The sequence below is a fragment of the Ipomoea triloba genome, chromosome 6 (genome assembly GCF_003576645.1).
Source record: "Ipomoea triloba cultivar NCNSP0323 chromosome 6, ASM357664v1".
Lineage (NCBI taxonomy): Eukaryota > Viridiplantae > Streptophyta > Magnoliopsida > Solanales > Convolvulaceae > Ipomoea > Ipomoea triloba.
Window position 1 is genome coordinate 19,755,788 of NC_044921.1, and position 14,599 is coordinate 19,770,386.

Below are 14,599 nucleotides of genomic sequence, written 5' to 3' on the forward strand. Positions count from 1 at the left end.
CCCCCCCCCCCCACCCCCCACCCCAAAAAAGTCCTCAACAAAAGTATTGAAAAAAAAAAAAAAAAAAAAATTGCCTGAGCTTACCTTGTAAACAGGTCCAAAACCACCTTCACCAAGCTTATTGTTCAGTGAGAAGTCATCAGTGGCCAGTGATATTGTTGCCAAATCAAAGAATGGAAGGTCTGGATCTTCTGTTGGGCGTAATTCCTGGGGATTATTTTGACTCTCTTCACCTGCTATCCAACCAGTAAAAGTTGGTAAAATGGCATCTTTGTATTTATGGTAAGACCTGATTTAGTATTAACCAGGATAATGTTCGAGCATATCTACCTTTTCCTTTCTTTCTCCTGAAAAGGCAATAGCAGGCAAGGAGCATACCAGAAAACACAGCAGCAGTGATTACCACAATAATAATTACTTTCACAGCAGGGAACCCTGATGGAAACAAAGCTTGAGTTAGAAAGATTCAGTCGACTTAGATGTGACACAAAATTGTTTCTACTTATACTGGAAGCTAGATTAATAGCATGGGAACTCAAGGAAAAGCTCAGCACACAACTGAACATAAAACTAATTAAATGCAATATAAGTACCTTTGTCAGAAGCTTCGATTCGTATATAGAGGTCCTGGCCACTGTCTGGAAACTGCCTAATATCAATCAAGTTACCGAACCAGAGGGCACACCCACTACCTTGTCCTCTAACATCTAAGTTTGTGTAAGCCATACAGGAGCAATTTTTTAAGCAAGTTTCCCTGCACTCTGCAAGGTTCATAGTAGCATTCACCCAAGAACTGGTTGTATCTGGTAATTTCAGGCCAGTAAATTTGACAAACACTTTTCGATTCAAGCAGTTTAATGGCTCGCTGAGAATGCATCCTTGAGACCAGTCCATTGAGTTCCAGCTTTCTGGTGATTTTGGTTTAAAACCTTCAAGGCACTGGCAAACAGGAGAGTCACTGATAACACAGACTCCATTTGCACCACACAGATTGAAGTTGTCACAATAATCTCTCGGGACTTCTCCATAAAGTTTCCAAGATTGATCAGCTTCCACCCATACATAACGCTGTCTTGTAGAGGTGGTATCATTTAAGACTAGCCTTGTGATCACAGATTTATTCTTGAGCTGGTACATATAGTACGCCTCATCCTGATTAGAAACAAACTTGAAATCAAAAACTGGATTGGGCCTTAGTTCAGGACCACCACTGAACCGTAGTCCATTCCACGGACCACCTCGATAGTATTTCCTGGAATTCTTCCAAATGACTGATTCAGGATATCGATGAAGGTCTAATCCAGCACTCAATGCTCCAGGGGAAGGGTCATCGGAGTTCTTCCATGAAGTGATGCGCCTATTAAGACCAGCCCGTAAATCCCATCCATACTTCATACCAGGTAACAGCGTGTCAGATGGATAATCAAAGCTTTGCCACAAGAAGACATCAGAATTTCCATCTTTCTCATCTACAAGGACAAGATTTCCAGAATCCAAAAGTTTTGCTACAGGACTTCTAGCTTCTCTAAATGAATTTGTTGACCAAATATCATTGCTTTTCCCACTCAACAGTACAAGACTTCCTGTGCTGTTAACCGTCAAAACACCTGACAAATCTTTAATCGGGATCTTTCGATTTGCAACCCAGACTACAGTCCTGACAGCAATATTCCTATACCAAATACCCAAGTAACGATACTTGGAGCTGCCTGGACTAAAGAAACCAAGTTCAAAGCTTCCCTCCTCTGAAACTAAGCTTTCACCATCACTTAAAGATTGAGATGGAGTAATCCTGTACTGTAGAGCTTCAGCTTCCCTGAGTAAACAACATAAAGAAGCATACCAAACTATAAGCCAAAGACTGTTCATTGGCGCATAAGATTTTACTCCGGAATATATTGAAAGGTGAAAAGAACTCTTCGAAAATATTGAGACATGGGGCAAATTTCCAGAGCAGATTCAAGATATAGAACTATAGAAGACCCTACTATTCCAAAACTTGTCGTAGCATATGATACTTCTCTGAAACAAAAAAATTTCTATGCTTGAAAAGTCTGCCAAGTTTGGCTTCACATATTCTGACAATGAAGATGATTGATTTGTCACCACTATGAGTACTTAAATTTCAAAGACCAAAGAAACCGTCAGGAATTTTTAAGCATCATTTATAATGCTCGACACCCGAAACAAACACAGGAATTTCATAAACGTAATTCTTAATACCTAAAGTTTCAACATATATGTCCCTGAAAGTCTGAAACCGCTTTCACCCTAGCTTCTCTGAGAGCTACAAGAAATCAAAAGAAATGATTAACAGTGGACCATTGCATTGATTTAGTAATTTCATTTGCAAACGGCATTACCTTAGTCAATATTTCACAACTACCAGTCCAACAAAAAGACTCCTAGGTCACCAACATCACTATCATTTTGAGTAAATTTAGTACCAAGTAGTTTGATGTCTATGTCTATGTCTTTCCACGTTACAACTGGCTACCCTAGTTCACATTAGCGGCTCATAAATCAGGTGAAAACAACTATAAATTAAACATCAGCAAACGCGTTTCAATATTTAAAACGAAAAGAATAAAAGGAAAACCTCTCAATTTCATGTCTGTATATTTCAATTTTCAAAATGAAACATTATTGGTAAATTACAGAAAAGAATGAAACGTGTATAGGTTAATTGTCATGGAAGTTCAGTAAAACGGTAAGAAGTTAAAAAGAAAAGTTACAATCTCTGAACAGATCATGAAGGGCCTGGTCTAACAAAAACTCGGACTGCTCCATCAATTCAGGGCTCAATCTAAACATTAGCACACAAAACTCCATCTGATTCAGGGCCCCATCTCCATCGGAATCTCCTTCTCGGAGCATGCTCCGGAGATCATCGTCGGTGAAGTCTTGCAAGCCCAGCAAAGCGGAGTTATTCTTGAGGCTCTCGAAGGTGATGACCCCTCGGTCTTTATCCATGAGTAGCTGAAATCCATTGCAGAGCTCGCCGATCAAGGCGTCCCCGCCGAGCTTTTCAGCCATGAGAGGCAATAAATCGTGGAAATTTGACTGAGATCTTGAGTCCATTGTGAAGAAAAGGAAATGTGATGTTGTTGGGGTTTTTTGTTGGGGATTGCGATGGCATTGGGGCTTCAGGGGGAGTGAATATATACGGATTGTTGAGGAGATTGGATGGAGGTTTCGGAGAAGCCATGGGAATGGGCGTTTGAGTATACAACTAAGGTACAGATGGTTAACGCGAAGTTCACTTTGGTTTCCCTCGTTGAGGAAGAAATTGCTTTCCTGTTTCGAGGGCGGTGGTCCGGGTCAACAGTATGGGATGGATTACGGGTTGAGCCCAATTAAGCCCATATCTCTAGAAGCCATAATATGGTTTCCTATTGGGGCTATGTATTTCTCTTTCAAGTTTTTTCTTTTATAATTATTACTCCATCTGTCAGATTTTACCTGTTCTATTTACTATTCATTGATCAAACCAACTCTTTCTTCTTTGCTTATTTTCTTTAGTAATTTTTTATTATTTTTAAATTTAATTTTTTGTGTTTAATAGTACTTTTAATGTAGTTTCTAAATATATAAATTTTATATATTAATGCTAAACTTAATATTATGAAAAATTGGATTAAAAATTACTTCAGTCAAGCATCGTTAAACGAACCAGACAACTATTTTGGGACGGAGGTAGTATTAATTATTAGGTATCACAGTTTACGCTAGACTAACTAGTTTTATGTCTTTGGTCCCTATCTTCTATTGGGGTTATGTATTTCTTGATGGGAAATATACCCGGTAACTGTGCTAGTATGTAATGGTCGGTACGGACCCATTGACTGGGGCAAGTCAGACCCGACTTCATCTGATTTTGTCTTTGCTTTACCTAATCTTTTGTTGGGCCAAGCAACCCTAGTTGGCTCGATTACAAAGTTTTTTGACCGATTAACTCGCGTCCGATCACCTTTGATCAGCATTGACCTACCCAGCCCAGAACGATAGTAAGACTCCCCCCTTCTAGGACAATAGGACACGTATAGGGGCCTTCTTCGGCCCTGGTCATGGCCTGTGCATGGGCTCCATGTGCCCTTCATGTCGTGCTGCCGGAATTTATTCCCTTCCCCTCTTATAAATACCGTATTTATTACAGAGAGATAGACCTTTTGGCTTTTACTGAAGACTAGGGACATGCTCAGACACTTCTAACCACCCTTCAAACCAACGAGCATATAAACTTAACTTGATAGAAAGATCATTATAAAATTATTCCCCTGATCAAATTTGGTATCGGATACGTATTTATAATAACACTCGTATTTTACTACATCATTTCTCTTTCATTCCATTTAAGACATCTTCATCCTTTCTTGGCTTTATTCTTTTCACATTAGCAACAAAATGAAAAACAGCATAAGAATAACAAAAAATGAGTTATATGTGCACTTGGGCTCCCTAGGTTAGAGATTGGGCTCTCCAATTTGATAGAAGTGTGAGATGGATTACTTGTGTGCAGAACTGACTGAGAAATTTCTTGAACAACTCGCGATTTACCTCTTCTAGCGATTTTTTGGTAAGAGTTCTAAGACCTAGAATTAGTCTAATGTAAACTGGAAAACTTAATGGATAAAAAAGAGTATAAAAAAGTGGCGAGTAATTGTTCGTCAAACGACCATTTTCTTAGGAGATGTCGGTACATCTTCCTTATGCAAGCCAAATAAAAATTACATACTAATAAAGTGAGTATACATTTTTATCTCTATATATATATATAAGGTAATAAGTTATTGTAACATGAGAATACCATTATATATTGACATATTGTGATATGATGGACTTTACTACTATAACCTAATCATATCATACAACAAAAAACTTAAAAATTGATGTGTTGAAATCAATATTATTTGGTCTTACAAGTTACAAATAAATAATGAATTTAGTTTTAAATTCATCAAATGAAATTATGTAAATTTAAACATGCAAATTTCTTTCGATTTAATATTAATTAATGTAATTGAATTGGCACTGAGACGATTCTAGAATGTCATGTCGATAAATTCAAAGTAAGATTCAAATGCCTTATAGTCGAAGGCAAGACCTAACGGGAAGGAAAATAGAAAATGATGTTTGTGAATACACCAACCACGAGTATTACTTGATGGCCACTTCCACGTTTACTATTAAATTGAATGGACCCAACATTATATCTTAGCCTCCAAATAAGAAGAGAAAATTTTCCATCAAATTTATCAAGCAGTGTTAACATATTATGATATTAAGGTTGTTGGTACTTGGTAGAATGCCTGTTGGTGGTTGTTGACCATATATAATATATATATAAACATTAATGTGCAATTCAATTATCAACTTAAACTTTTAGTTGAGATGAAACATATGTTTTAATTTAATATGTTAACCCCATACCAAAGATCATGGGTTCGAAGCGGATATTAACAAATCATAATACAAAGAAAAGCTCAAATTATATAGCAACCCAATTCATTGATAAAATCATAATACAAGGAAAAGCTCAAGTTTGATATAATACGATAATAATATTTTAGTATGTCAAATTGTGCATTCTTTTTATTTTCTTTTTTTAAAATGTTGAATCCTTAACCTATGGTCCGACAATGTATTTGAAATGAGGTAAATCACAGTAACTTAGTGACTAATTAACCTTTTTAAAAAATATTGTCTACTGAACCAATGAACTAAACTCGTACATGACAGTATTCTTTTTATCTAATCATAAACGTCATTGCTATTGTTCTCATGAAACACTTGTAGTATTTTGAGTATTAGTGCACAATGTCAATATTTACAGAGAGGGCTTAACTCACTTGTTGAATAGATATTGTTTGGATCGGAGAAAAAAATCAATGTTTGGGTCACCGTGATCAACATCCTCCCAAATACTTGTAAAACATTTTCTGAATTCTTTATTTTCTCATATTTATTTTTCTCTCATCTTTTTTTTTTTCTAATTTTCTAATTATTATTACCACCACCACCAACACCACCACTATCACAACCATCATCACCACCACACCATCACTACCACCACCACCACAACCACTTTTTTTTTTTGAGTACCACCACAACCACTTATTATTATTATTATTATTATTATTATTATTATTATTATTATTATGTTAATTTTCAAGAAGATGAACCAAATTGATCAAAATGTAATTTTTTTAATTTTCATTGAAATTTAAATAAAAAAATTCTGACCGTCAAAACAATAGAAAATTAAATTATTTTTTAAAAAATGAATCATTTTTCAAAAATTATTTTCTGAAAAAAATATCATCATCATTATTGCTTTTGGTGTGCAGTATAAGTCTAAAAAAAACTTGTAAGACAAATTCCTATAATTTTCTTTCCTTATTGAATCATTTCATAGCAACTTGACTGCCGTATTTTTCCTATTGACTTGGGATGGGAACGCCACATCATAAGCTATCGTATTGGCAAGGGCAGGGACTAGCTTAGGAATTCCTTGGTTGCCACGGTGAAGGGCTGAAGCCTTCAAATTTCCAAACCTGCACACGTAAGGGCATGCACAATATATACAAAACCACCAATAATGATTATTGTGCGTGGAATTTTAAAACCCCATCATTTGTTCAATATTTTTACACAACCAATTATATTAAGATTCATCCTAGTCTTTGATAAAACATACATTTAACTTAATAATTACAATATTTCAAATTTAACTAAAAAAAACTATTTATAAGAGCTGGCTAGAGGGTTTGGTATTAAATTATTTTTGAGCTCTTAAAAATAACTTATTTCTTTTATAATACTTTAATTTATCATTATCTAATTTTGTTATGTACAACAACAACAAAAAAGTTTATTATTATTGTTGTTGTTGTTATTGTTATTGTTAAGGTAATTTTGTCTTTTGAATGCTTATTGTATTTATATTTCTTAATCTAATCAAATACTAGAATACAAAACATTAAGGGTACATTTAGAAACATGAAAAACGCTTTTCGAAAAATTACTTTCAGAAAATGATTCATTTTTTTAAAAAATAATTTAATTTTCTAATATTTTTCTAAAAGTCATAAAACTATATTTTTCGATTTGATGGAAAGTTAAGAAATTATTATTTTTCTGTTTGGTTCATTTTTTTGAAAATGAACATATTATTTATTATAAAATAATAATAATAATAATAATAATAAGTGGTGGTAGTGGTGCAGTGGTAATAATAATTTGGAAACTATAACAGAGATAAGAGAGATTTCTCAAAAAAATAACAGAGATAAGAGAGAAGATAAAACAGGAAAGTAAAGAATAAAAAAATGTCATCTGACTAGAAATCTAGAAAGACATTTTTCATCAAATTCAACATTTTCTATGTTGACCATAATGAATATTTTTCTTTAAATTTTTAATACCCAAACACATAAAAATTCGAAAAATGACTTCCAGATTTCCAAATGCACCTAAGTCTGTTTTTTCAATAAACCAGAAAATGAAATGAAATTTCTATTGTATTCATTTCCTATTTCATTTCATAGGTAATAAAAATTTTATTAACTTAAAATTCATGTCATAAACTGTGTTATATGTATTTAAACTAAAATAGAAACAAAAGCTATTAAGTCTAAGTGAGAACTGAGAACAAATATCTCCAGCCGTCCAGGAAATAACAAGTGGCTAGAGAGTAGAGGCAGCTTGACAATGACGTGGCCTCTATTTTCAAAAGATGCCAACAAACTTGTAGACTTATAAAGATTTTTTTTAAATCAATGAATGCATCACTGTGTCTGTGTTGGTAAGTTTTGCTTATCCGGGGATTCGGATGAAAAGTTGACCAACTATTTATGGTAGAGACGATTCGTTTTCCCCAAATCTCACTATATATTATTTTGTTTGACATTTTTGTTCCTTTTTTTGAAATCACATTTTTGTTCCTATGTATTAACTAATCCATCGTTCACATTAATCCTGCCGGATATTGTAGTCATGGTATATTAGTATTTGTACACCGACACTTGATAGCTCAATAGTCGATCTAGGACTAAGTTGAATTAATTTTGGAACAATAAGTATATATTAGGAGAAATATTCGATCAAGTTGAAAGCTCGACTTGACTTATTATCACCTGGTCTCCAGGTTCTAATAGTCATGATGATGTCACATGTAGTTATGCTTAGTGAATTTTATACTGATACACCATCAAATTAAAACAAGTTGGGGATGCAGAAGACATGTGGAACCAAATTATTTGTAGCTATTAGAATATTATAGATTTAGAATAGTAACTATAAAATACTTTTTTTTTTAATGATTATGGAAATTTGAAGTTACAATTCCATGGTATGCATTCGGTAAACTTCGCTTCTGTATAATAGCCTACAAATCACACGAGAGGTAAATCATATTATGAAAATCATGTGTGAAGAATTCGACCGAGATGGATTATAAATATTAGTTTTAAAAATATTTTAGCTATACTAAGAATAAATTAAGAAAGTATATTCCTTTTCCTGGTCTACCTTTTGTGGTTGGGATAGCCGGATGGAGCATGGTGAGGTAAAGTTGGCCATTGTATGTGAGCAAGTGTTAGGTATAATGACAGTGGGAAGGAATTAATTAAAGATATTAACAGAAATCATTAATTTTAGGTAGAAGTGAGAAAGTAGAAAATATGTAAGTCAAAACACCAACAAATGAGATAAGATGTTAAGGTTTTTGAAAATCTTGTTCGTGTTTGTTTGTTAAGCGTTCATTAGTATTTGTTAACGTTTGCGAACACGTTTAAGAACGTGTTCGTTAACAAACATGTTCGTTTACATTCAGGAGCATGTTCATGAACACTTAATAACCAAACACATGTTTATGATCACTATTTGTTCATGAACAATAAATAATGTACGTTCACGAACAAATAAACAATAACCAAACAAACAACACAGTTACAAAAATAACGAACACTAAACGAGTTTGTTCATGAACATAATTAATAAACGAACACAAACGAGCTTGTTCACGAGCTCTTAACAAACGAGTCTACAATTGTTCAAACTCAGTTCGGTTCTAAAATTTGTTCATTTATTTTCGTTTACCTTAATAAGCGAACGCTTACTGAACACGAACATGAGTAGTTTACCGAAAACTCTGTTCGCTAACATCCATACTCACCAAGGAAGGAATCATCTCTATAGACTACAAGGTGCAATGTTTAGTTCAAATACAGAAGAAATATAATAAAAATGTTATTTCATTATTTGGTTGATTTACATAATTACATAATGAATTATATTCAAATGTTTGGTTGATTATATATACACACACACATTCATATAAGAATAATTTTGGTATTAATACAATTAGCTATTCCTATGAGAGAGAAATAACATGGTTATAAAAACAAATCAAATAGTACTGTGTAGTTGTTTAAAAAAAAATAGTACCCTGTAATTTGATGACATCATTGTTATTCCCAACCAAAATCGATACTTGTCTTATTCCATTTTATGATTAGTTTGCAAACCAAGCAGCACATCTTGTCCATTATATAGTTAATGTGGCTTGTAAAATGACATTTGACTTAAACAGTTAAAAGTAAAAGAAAGTACAAATTTAAGTTATAATTTGTGCATTTTTTTTTTCTCTCTCACCTTTTCATGTCAAATTAACTGGTTACTATTCTATTGTGAATTGATATTTTTCTGTCTCATTCAAATAAAAACAAGTTGAGTTACATCTTTCCAACTAACCTATAATTGGACATAGATCTGAGTAATGGCAACAAGAAGACATGTATGGGGATTGGAGAGTAGAGACTAACGAGGGCAGTGAGAGTAAATTCTGTACCACAAATTTCATTAATGTGAAACCTACTTTCCGACAAGGAAGTTGACTTAGTCCGTCTACACCTTTTGTCTGCTCCGGCGACGGCGATACTTCTTTGAACTCTCCATTTTTCTGCCCTCTCTAATTCCCATTTCCCAGTCCCAAACATAAACCATGAAATCAGGCTAATTAAGGGTAGGAGAAAAAATCCATGGAGAATTATTCTCCCCCCTTCTTCTTCTTCCTTCTCCTCTTCATCTCCTCGCTTTTCCTTAAAATCTCCGGCGAAACAGACACTATAACATCCACCCAATCCATCAGAGACGGCGACACCATTGTCTCCTCGGACGGAACCTTCGAGCTAGGATTCTTCACTCCCGCGAATTCCCAGAACAGGTACGTGGGAATCTGGTACAAAGTCACGGATAAAACTCCGGTCTGGGTTGCCAATAGAGAAGCGCCATTGAAGAACAAATCAGGGGTGTTGAGGTTTAAACCCGCCGGAGTTCTTTCCCTCCTCGACGATTCCAATCAAACCATTTGGTCCACGAACTCCTCCGGCCAATCCCCGAAAAACCCGGTCGCGCAGTTGCTAAAAACAGGGAATCTCGTCGTCCGAGAAGCGGACGATGAAACCCCGGAGAATTTCATCTGGCAGAGCTTCGATTACCCGAGTAATACGTTGTTGGCCGGAATGAAGCTCGGGAAAAACCTGGTAACCGGCCTGGAAATGTTCCTCTCGTCCTGGAAAACCCCGGACGATCCTTCCCCGGGCGAGTACACATACCACTGTGACATCACAGGGTACCCGCAGGACCTCCTGAGAAAAGGGTCCAAAGTGGTCTACCGAGCCGGGCCGTGGAACGGGCTCCACTGGAGCGGCGCACCCAACATGGTAAACAACACCATGACAACGTTCGGGCTGGTCATGAGCAAGGACGAGGTTTACTACATATACAATCTAGTAAACAAATCCGTAATTTCAACTCTAGTCGTGAATCCCGACGGGGACACGGGGCGGAAAACATGGGTGGATAAGATTCACGCCTGGACTAATTATCACTCCACAAAAGCAGACGATTGTGATACTTATGGACTATGTGGCCCTTATGGTACCTGTAACATTCTTGACGCTCCGCTTTGTCAGTGTTTCGGGAAATTTGTGCCGAAACATCAGGGCGATTGGGACAGCGCGGATTGGTCGGCGGGTTGTGTTCGAGAAGTGGGTTTGAATTGCAGCAGTGATGGGTTTCTGAGGTATAGTGGTGTGAAACTGCCTGACACGAATATTTCCTGGTACAATCGAACTATGTCGTTGGAGGAATGTAGGGATGTTTGCAAGAGAAACTGTTCGTGTATGGCTTACACGAGTTTGGACATTAGGAATGGAGGGAGTGGGTGTTTGATCTGGATTGGGGACCTGGTCGACACCAGACAACTTTCTGAAGATGGACAAGATATCTACGTTAGAATGGCCTATTCCGCCTTAGGTGAGTAACCACAATTACCTCAAAAACTATAGCTCATAGTAAGTGTCTAGTCATTTTTAATTGTACAATTTACTGAATCAAACGTTTACTATTACACCAAAAGCTATAGCTCATGCCAGCGCCACATTTCTAAAAACAAGGCGCTGAACTTGTGCCTCCGCCCAATAATTCCCTAGACATCTTCAAGTCTCTGTACAACAACCCTAGACACTGTCCATATTGACAGTTTAGTTGGTCAGAGGGGTGAAGTTTGGGAACAAACAATCCCTAGACACCTGGTGCTGGATTTGGCCCATTAGGCGTCCGCCCAAAAAATTGCAAGTATTTGGTAGGAGATAAGGATTAATTTTGTTGGATGCAATTTTTTTGGCAGATTCTGAAGATGGGTCATCTGGGAAAAGAAGAAGAGAGATTCTTACAGTGGGTTTGCCATTAATAATTGCAGCAGTTTTTGTAGTCCTGGGGTTAGGCACAGTGCTTTATTTCAGGAAAAGGAAGGAGGAGGATCTCCCAGAGCACACAAATAATGGTATGGCAGAAGAAGCATGTTTTCATATCTGTATGTATCTGATATTATGAATGCTTATTAGAAATGGTGTTGATCATATTGCAGTTATTCCTGCCCACAACAACAAGAGGGATTCCAGTGGTCCGACGAACACTGATGATCTCGAGCTGCCTCAATTCGATCTGTTTAGAATAACTCAAGCTACAGACAGTTTTTCACTCAACAACAAGATAGGAGAGGGCGGCTTTGGACCTGTTTATAAGGTAGGGATAAAATGAAGGTTCTATTATATATCTTAAGGACATTATTGCTGCTACAAGACATATCAGATTTAGTTGAACTTCATATATATGTATCTTTGATTCTTTGGTAAGCATATTTTGGGTTGTGAAATCTTATAGGGGGTGCTAGAAGGGGGGCAAGAAATAGCAGTGAAGCGACTATCAGAAACATCAAAACAAGGGCTCGATGAGTTCAAGAACGAAGTAATTTGCATTGCAAAATTGCAACATCGGAATCTTGTGAAATTGTTGGGATGCTGCATTCAAGGACAAGATGCAATGTTGGTGTATGAATACATGCCTAATAAGAGCCTGGATTTATACATTTTTGGTAAGCATTTGCCACCAGTTAATGTTCTTTCAATTGCACAGAAGATAGTAGTAAAATGATATGTAAAACAGAACTGGATTATATTCATAAATTTCTATCTGATGTAGCAGAGAACTAGCTTCAATTTCATTATAGATACTCCAGAAAACTTATATAAAAGGCTTTGACAGATCAAGAGCGGAGTGGATTGCTTGATTGGCCAAAACGCTTCAATATTATCAATGGCATAGCTCGGGGACTTATGTATCTTCATCAAGACTCCAGGTTGAGAATTATCCATCGAGACTTGAAAGCCAGCAATGTTTTGCTTGACATTGACATGAACCCAAAGATATCAGATTTTGGAATGGCTAGAAGTTTTGGAGGGGATGAGACCGGAGCCAACACTCGTCGCGTGGTTGGAACATAGTAAGAACAATTAGTCAATTACACCCTATCCCTCATATCCTATGTTATGTTTACAACACTATCTAAACCTTTACCCATGCTTTAATATAATGCAGTGGATATATGTCACCAGAGTATGCAGTTGATGGGATATTCTCAATAAAGTCAGACGTGTTCAGTTTCGGTGTCTTGGTATTAGAGATCCTAAGTGGAAAAAAGAACAGAAAATTCGTTCATCCAGACCATCACCTAAACCTCCTTGGACATGTAAGTAACATGCACTGCAAGCTATCACTATCCTATTCATTCATTAGATCTAACATGACACCATATATTCCTATAGGCATGGATACTCCATAAAGAAAACAGGTCACTGGAACTGGTGGATCCAATGCTCGTGGATTCATGCCATCTAGGCGAGATGACTAGATCGATCCACGTAGGATTGCTGTGCGTGCAGCAATCTCCGGAAGATAGGCCGAACATGTCTTCTGTGGTGTGGATGTTGAGCAATGAATGTGTTCTGCCAGAACCCAAGCAGCCTGGATTTTTTACAGAGAGAAGTGTGGCTATTGCTGATCAATCCAGTTGGAGCACAAACACACCAAGTACTGTAAATGACATGACCATTACATTGTTAGATGCTAGATAGCACAAATTTGTTCTTTTCTGCACGTTACTACGAGTATAATACCACAATATTATACCAATCTCTTATGCACTTTCAATTTGATTAATATATTTTTTTTTGGTGAGAAACACACCGCCCACGCGATGACTATCTAATCTTTCTAAACTTTGCTCCTTCTGTATCAGCATGAAACAATTCATTCATCCCGTTAAGTGGATTCTCCAAAGTCTTAATCCCAAAGAGATTATTTGCCCAAGATTTGATAAATATATTAATTAATACATGAGAATATTTTAAAGATTGCAGTTTGTTTTTCATTTTTCAATTTTTTTGGGTGTAAATAATTTTGCAGTCACCAATACGTCAGGCCACGTATGATCCCATAAAGTGGTAACGCTGTCGCATTCGATTCGATTAAGAACAATGAGATCACGTCTTAGTCTTGCACAATATTTATGTTTGAAACGATTTCTTTGGAGTTTAGAATGTGAAAACGAATTCCCTTTTCTGATTAATTGAAACCTAACGTTATCTGTTGATGGGAGCATACGTAGGCCAATTCAATTTATTTTCATTAATTATAATTTATAACCTAACGTAGGACCAACTCAATATAGATTACACCTTCCAACTTTGACTATATGCAACATTTTTTAATTGTTTTATGTTAATCATTAATATCATCAAAGACTCTTTCTCAGTGCCTAATCGTAGAAAAAAAAAAGAAGAGATGAACTCCAATAATTCAATGAAGTCCCAGATCATCCCATCCTTGAAATTCAAACATGTTTTATTACGTGTTTTCAATGAACTCCTCATTTTATTGAGTATTATTTAAAACAAAAAAATTAATTGAGTTATTTGAAATTATGGATGAATTGTCTGAAAATTTTAAGATTGAAAATTATCCCCGAAAGTTAAAGTAAACTTTGGTTTATTTATTTATTTATTTTTGTCAATCACCTAAACTCTCAAAGGAAACAATACCAAATGTTAATTGTTTTACCATACAATCAATACAAGAAAACAGTCAAATATTAGGGACAACTCCAACTCCAAAAAAATTAAAGAAATGGTAGATGTTGCATACATCTTTCATTTTGAAAGATGGTACTCAGGCACTTGTCTTTCCATTGTATGGG

At 35.8% G+C, this 14,599-nt stretch overlaps 3 protein-coding genes across 7 annotated transcripts in view; 1 reads left to right on the top strand and 2 right to left on the bottom strand.

The window, feature by feature from the left end:
- LOC116022650 (G-type lectin S-receptor-like serine/threonine-protein kinase At4g27290) overlaps positions 1–1,893 on the bottom strand; it is a 6,223-nt gene extending 4,330 nt beyond the window's left edge. The window contains exons 1-3 of one of the 2 annotated variants that reach the window (XM_031263438.1): positions 594–1,893; positions 331–435; positions 85–233 (exon numbers count right to left, since the gene is read on the bottom strand). In XM_031263438.1, the coding sequence (XP_031119298.1) occupies positions 85–233; positions 331–435; positions 594–1,869 (1,530 nt within the window). In that variant the 5' untranslated portion in view covers positions 1,870–1,893. Of the gene's footprint in view, positions 1–84; positions 237–330; positions 436–593 lie in introns of both variants that reach the window. The other variant, XM_031263437.1, reaches the window with a different exon arrangement.
- LOC116022654 (calcium-binding protein KRP1-like) lies at positions 1,680–3,246 on the bottom strand. 4 transcript variants are annotated; one of them, XM_031263443.1, is made up of 3 exons: positions 2,736–3,246; positions 2,224–2,287; positions 1,680–1,816 (listed from the first exon to the last, which is right to left on the bottom strand). In XM_031263443.1, the coding sequence occupies exons 1-2, from the start codon at positions 3,079–3,081 to the stop codon at positions 2,232–2,234; spliced, it is 402 nt and encodes a 133-aa protein (XP_031119303.1). In that variant the 5' UTR covers positions 3,082–3,246; the 3' UTR covers positions 1,680–1,816; positions 2,224–2,231. The 4 variants fall into 4 exon arrangements, 3 of the variants coding, with proteins under 3 accessions (XP_031119303.1, XP_031119304.1, XP_031119305.1); XM_031263444.1 differs by lacking the exon at positions 1,680–1,816 and adding an exon at positions 1,887–2,022; XR_004099254.1 differs by lacking the exon at positions 1,680–1,816 and adding an exon at positions 2,364–2,498 and having other exon boundaries at positions 2,736–3,244.
- Positions 3,247–9,784: 6,538 nt separating this feature from the next.
- Positions 9,785–13,587, top strand: LOC116022649 (G-type lectin S-receptor-like serine/threonine-protein kinase At4g27290). The gene is made up of 7 exons (XM_031263435.1): positions 9,785–11,319; positions 11,693–11,848; positions 11,933–12,090; positions 12,229–12,439; positions 12,610–12,847; positions 12,943–13,093; positions 13,170–13,587. Exons 1-7 carry the CDS (start codon positions 10,041–10,043, stop codon positions 13,476–13,478), a joined length of 2,502 nt encoding a protein of 833 aa, XP_031119295.1. The 5' UTR covers positions 9,785–10,040; the 3' UTR covers positions 13,479–13,587.
- The last annotated feature ends 1,012 nt before the right edge of the window (positions 13,588–14,599 follow it).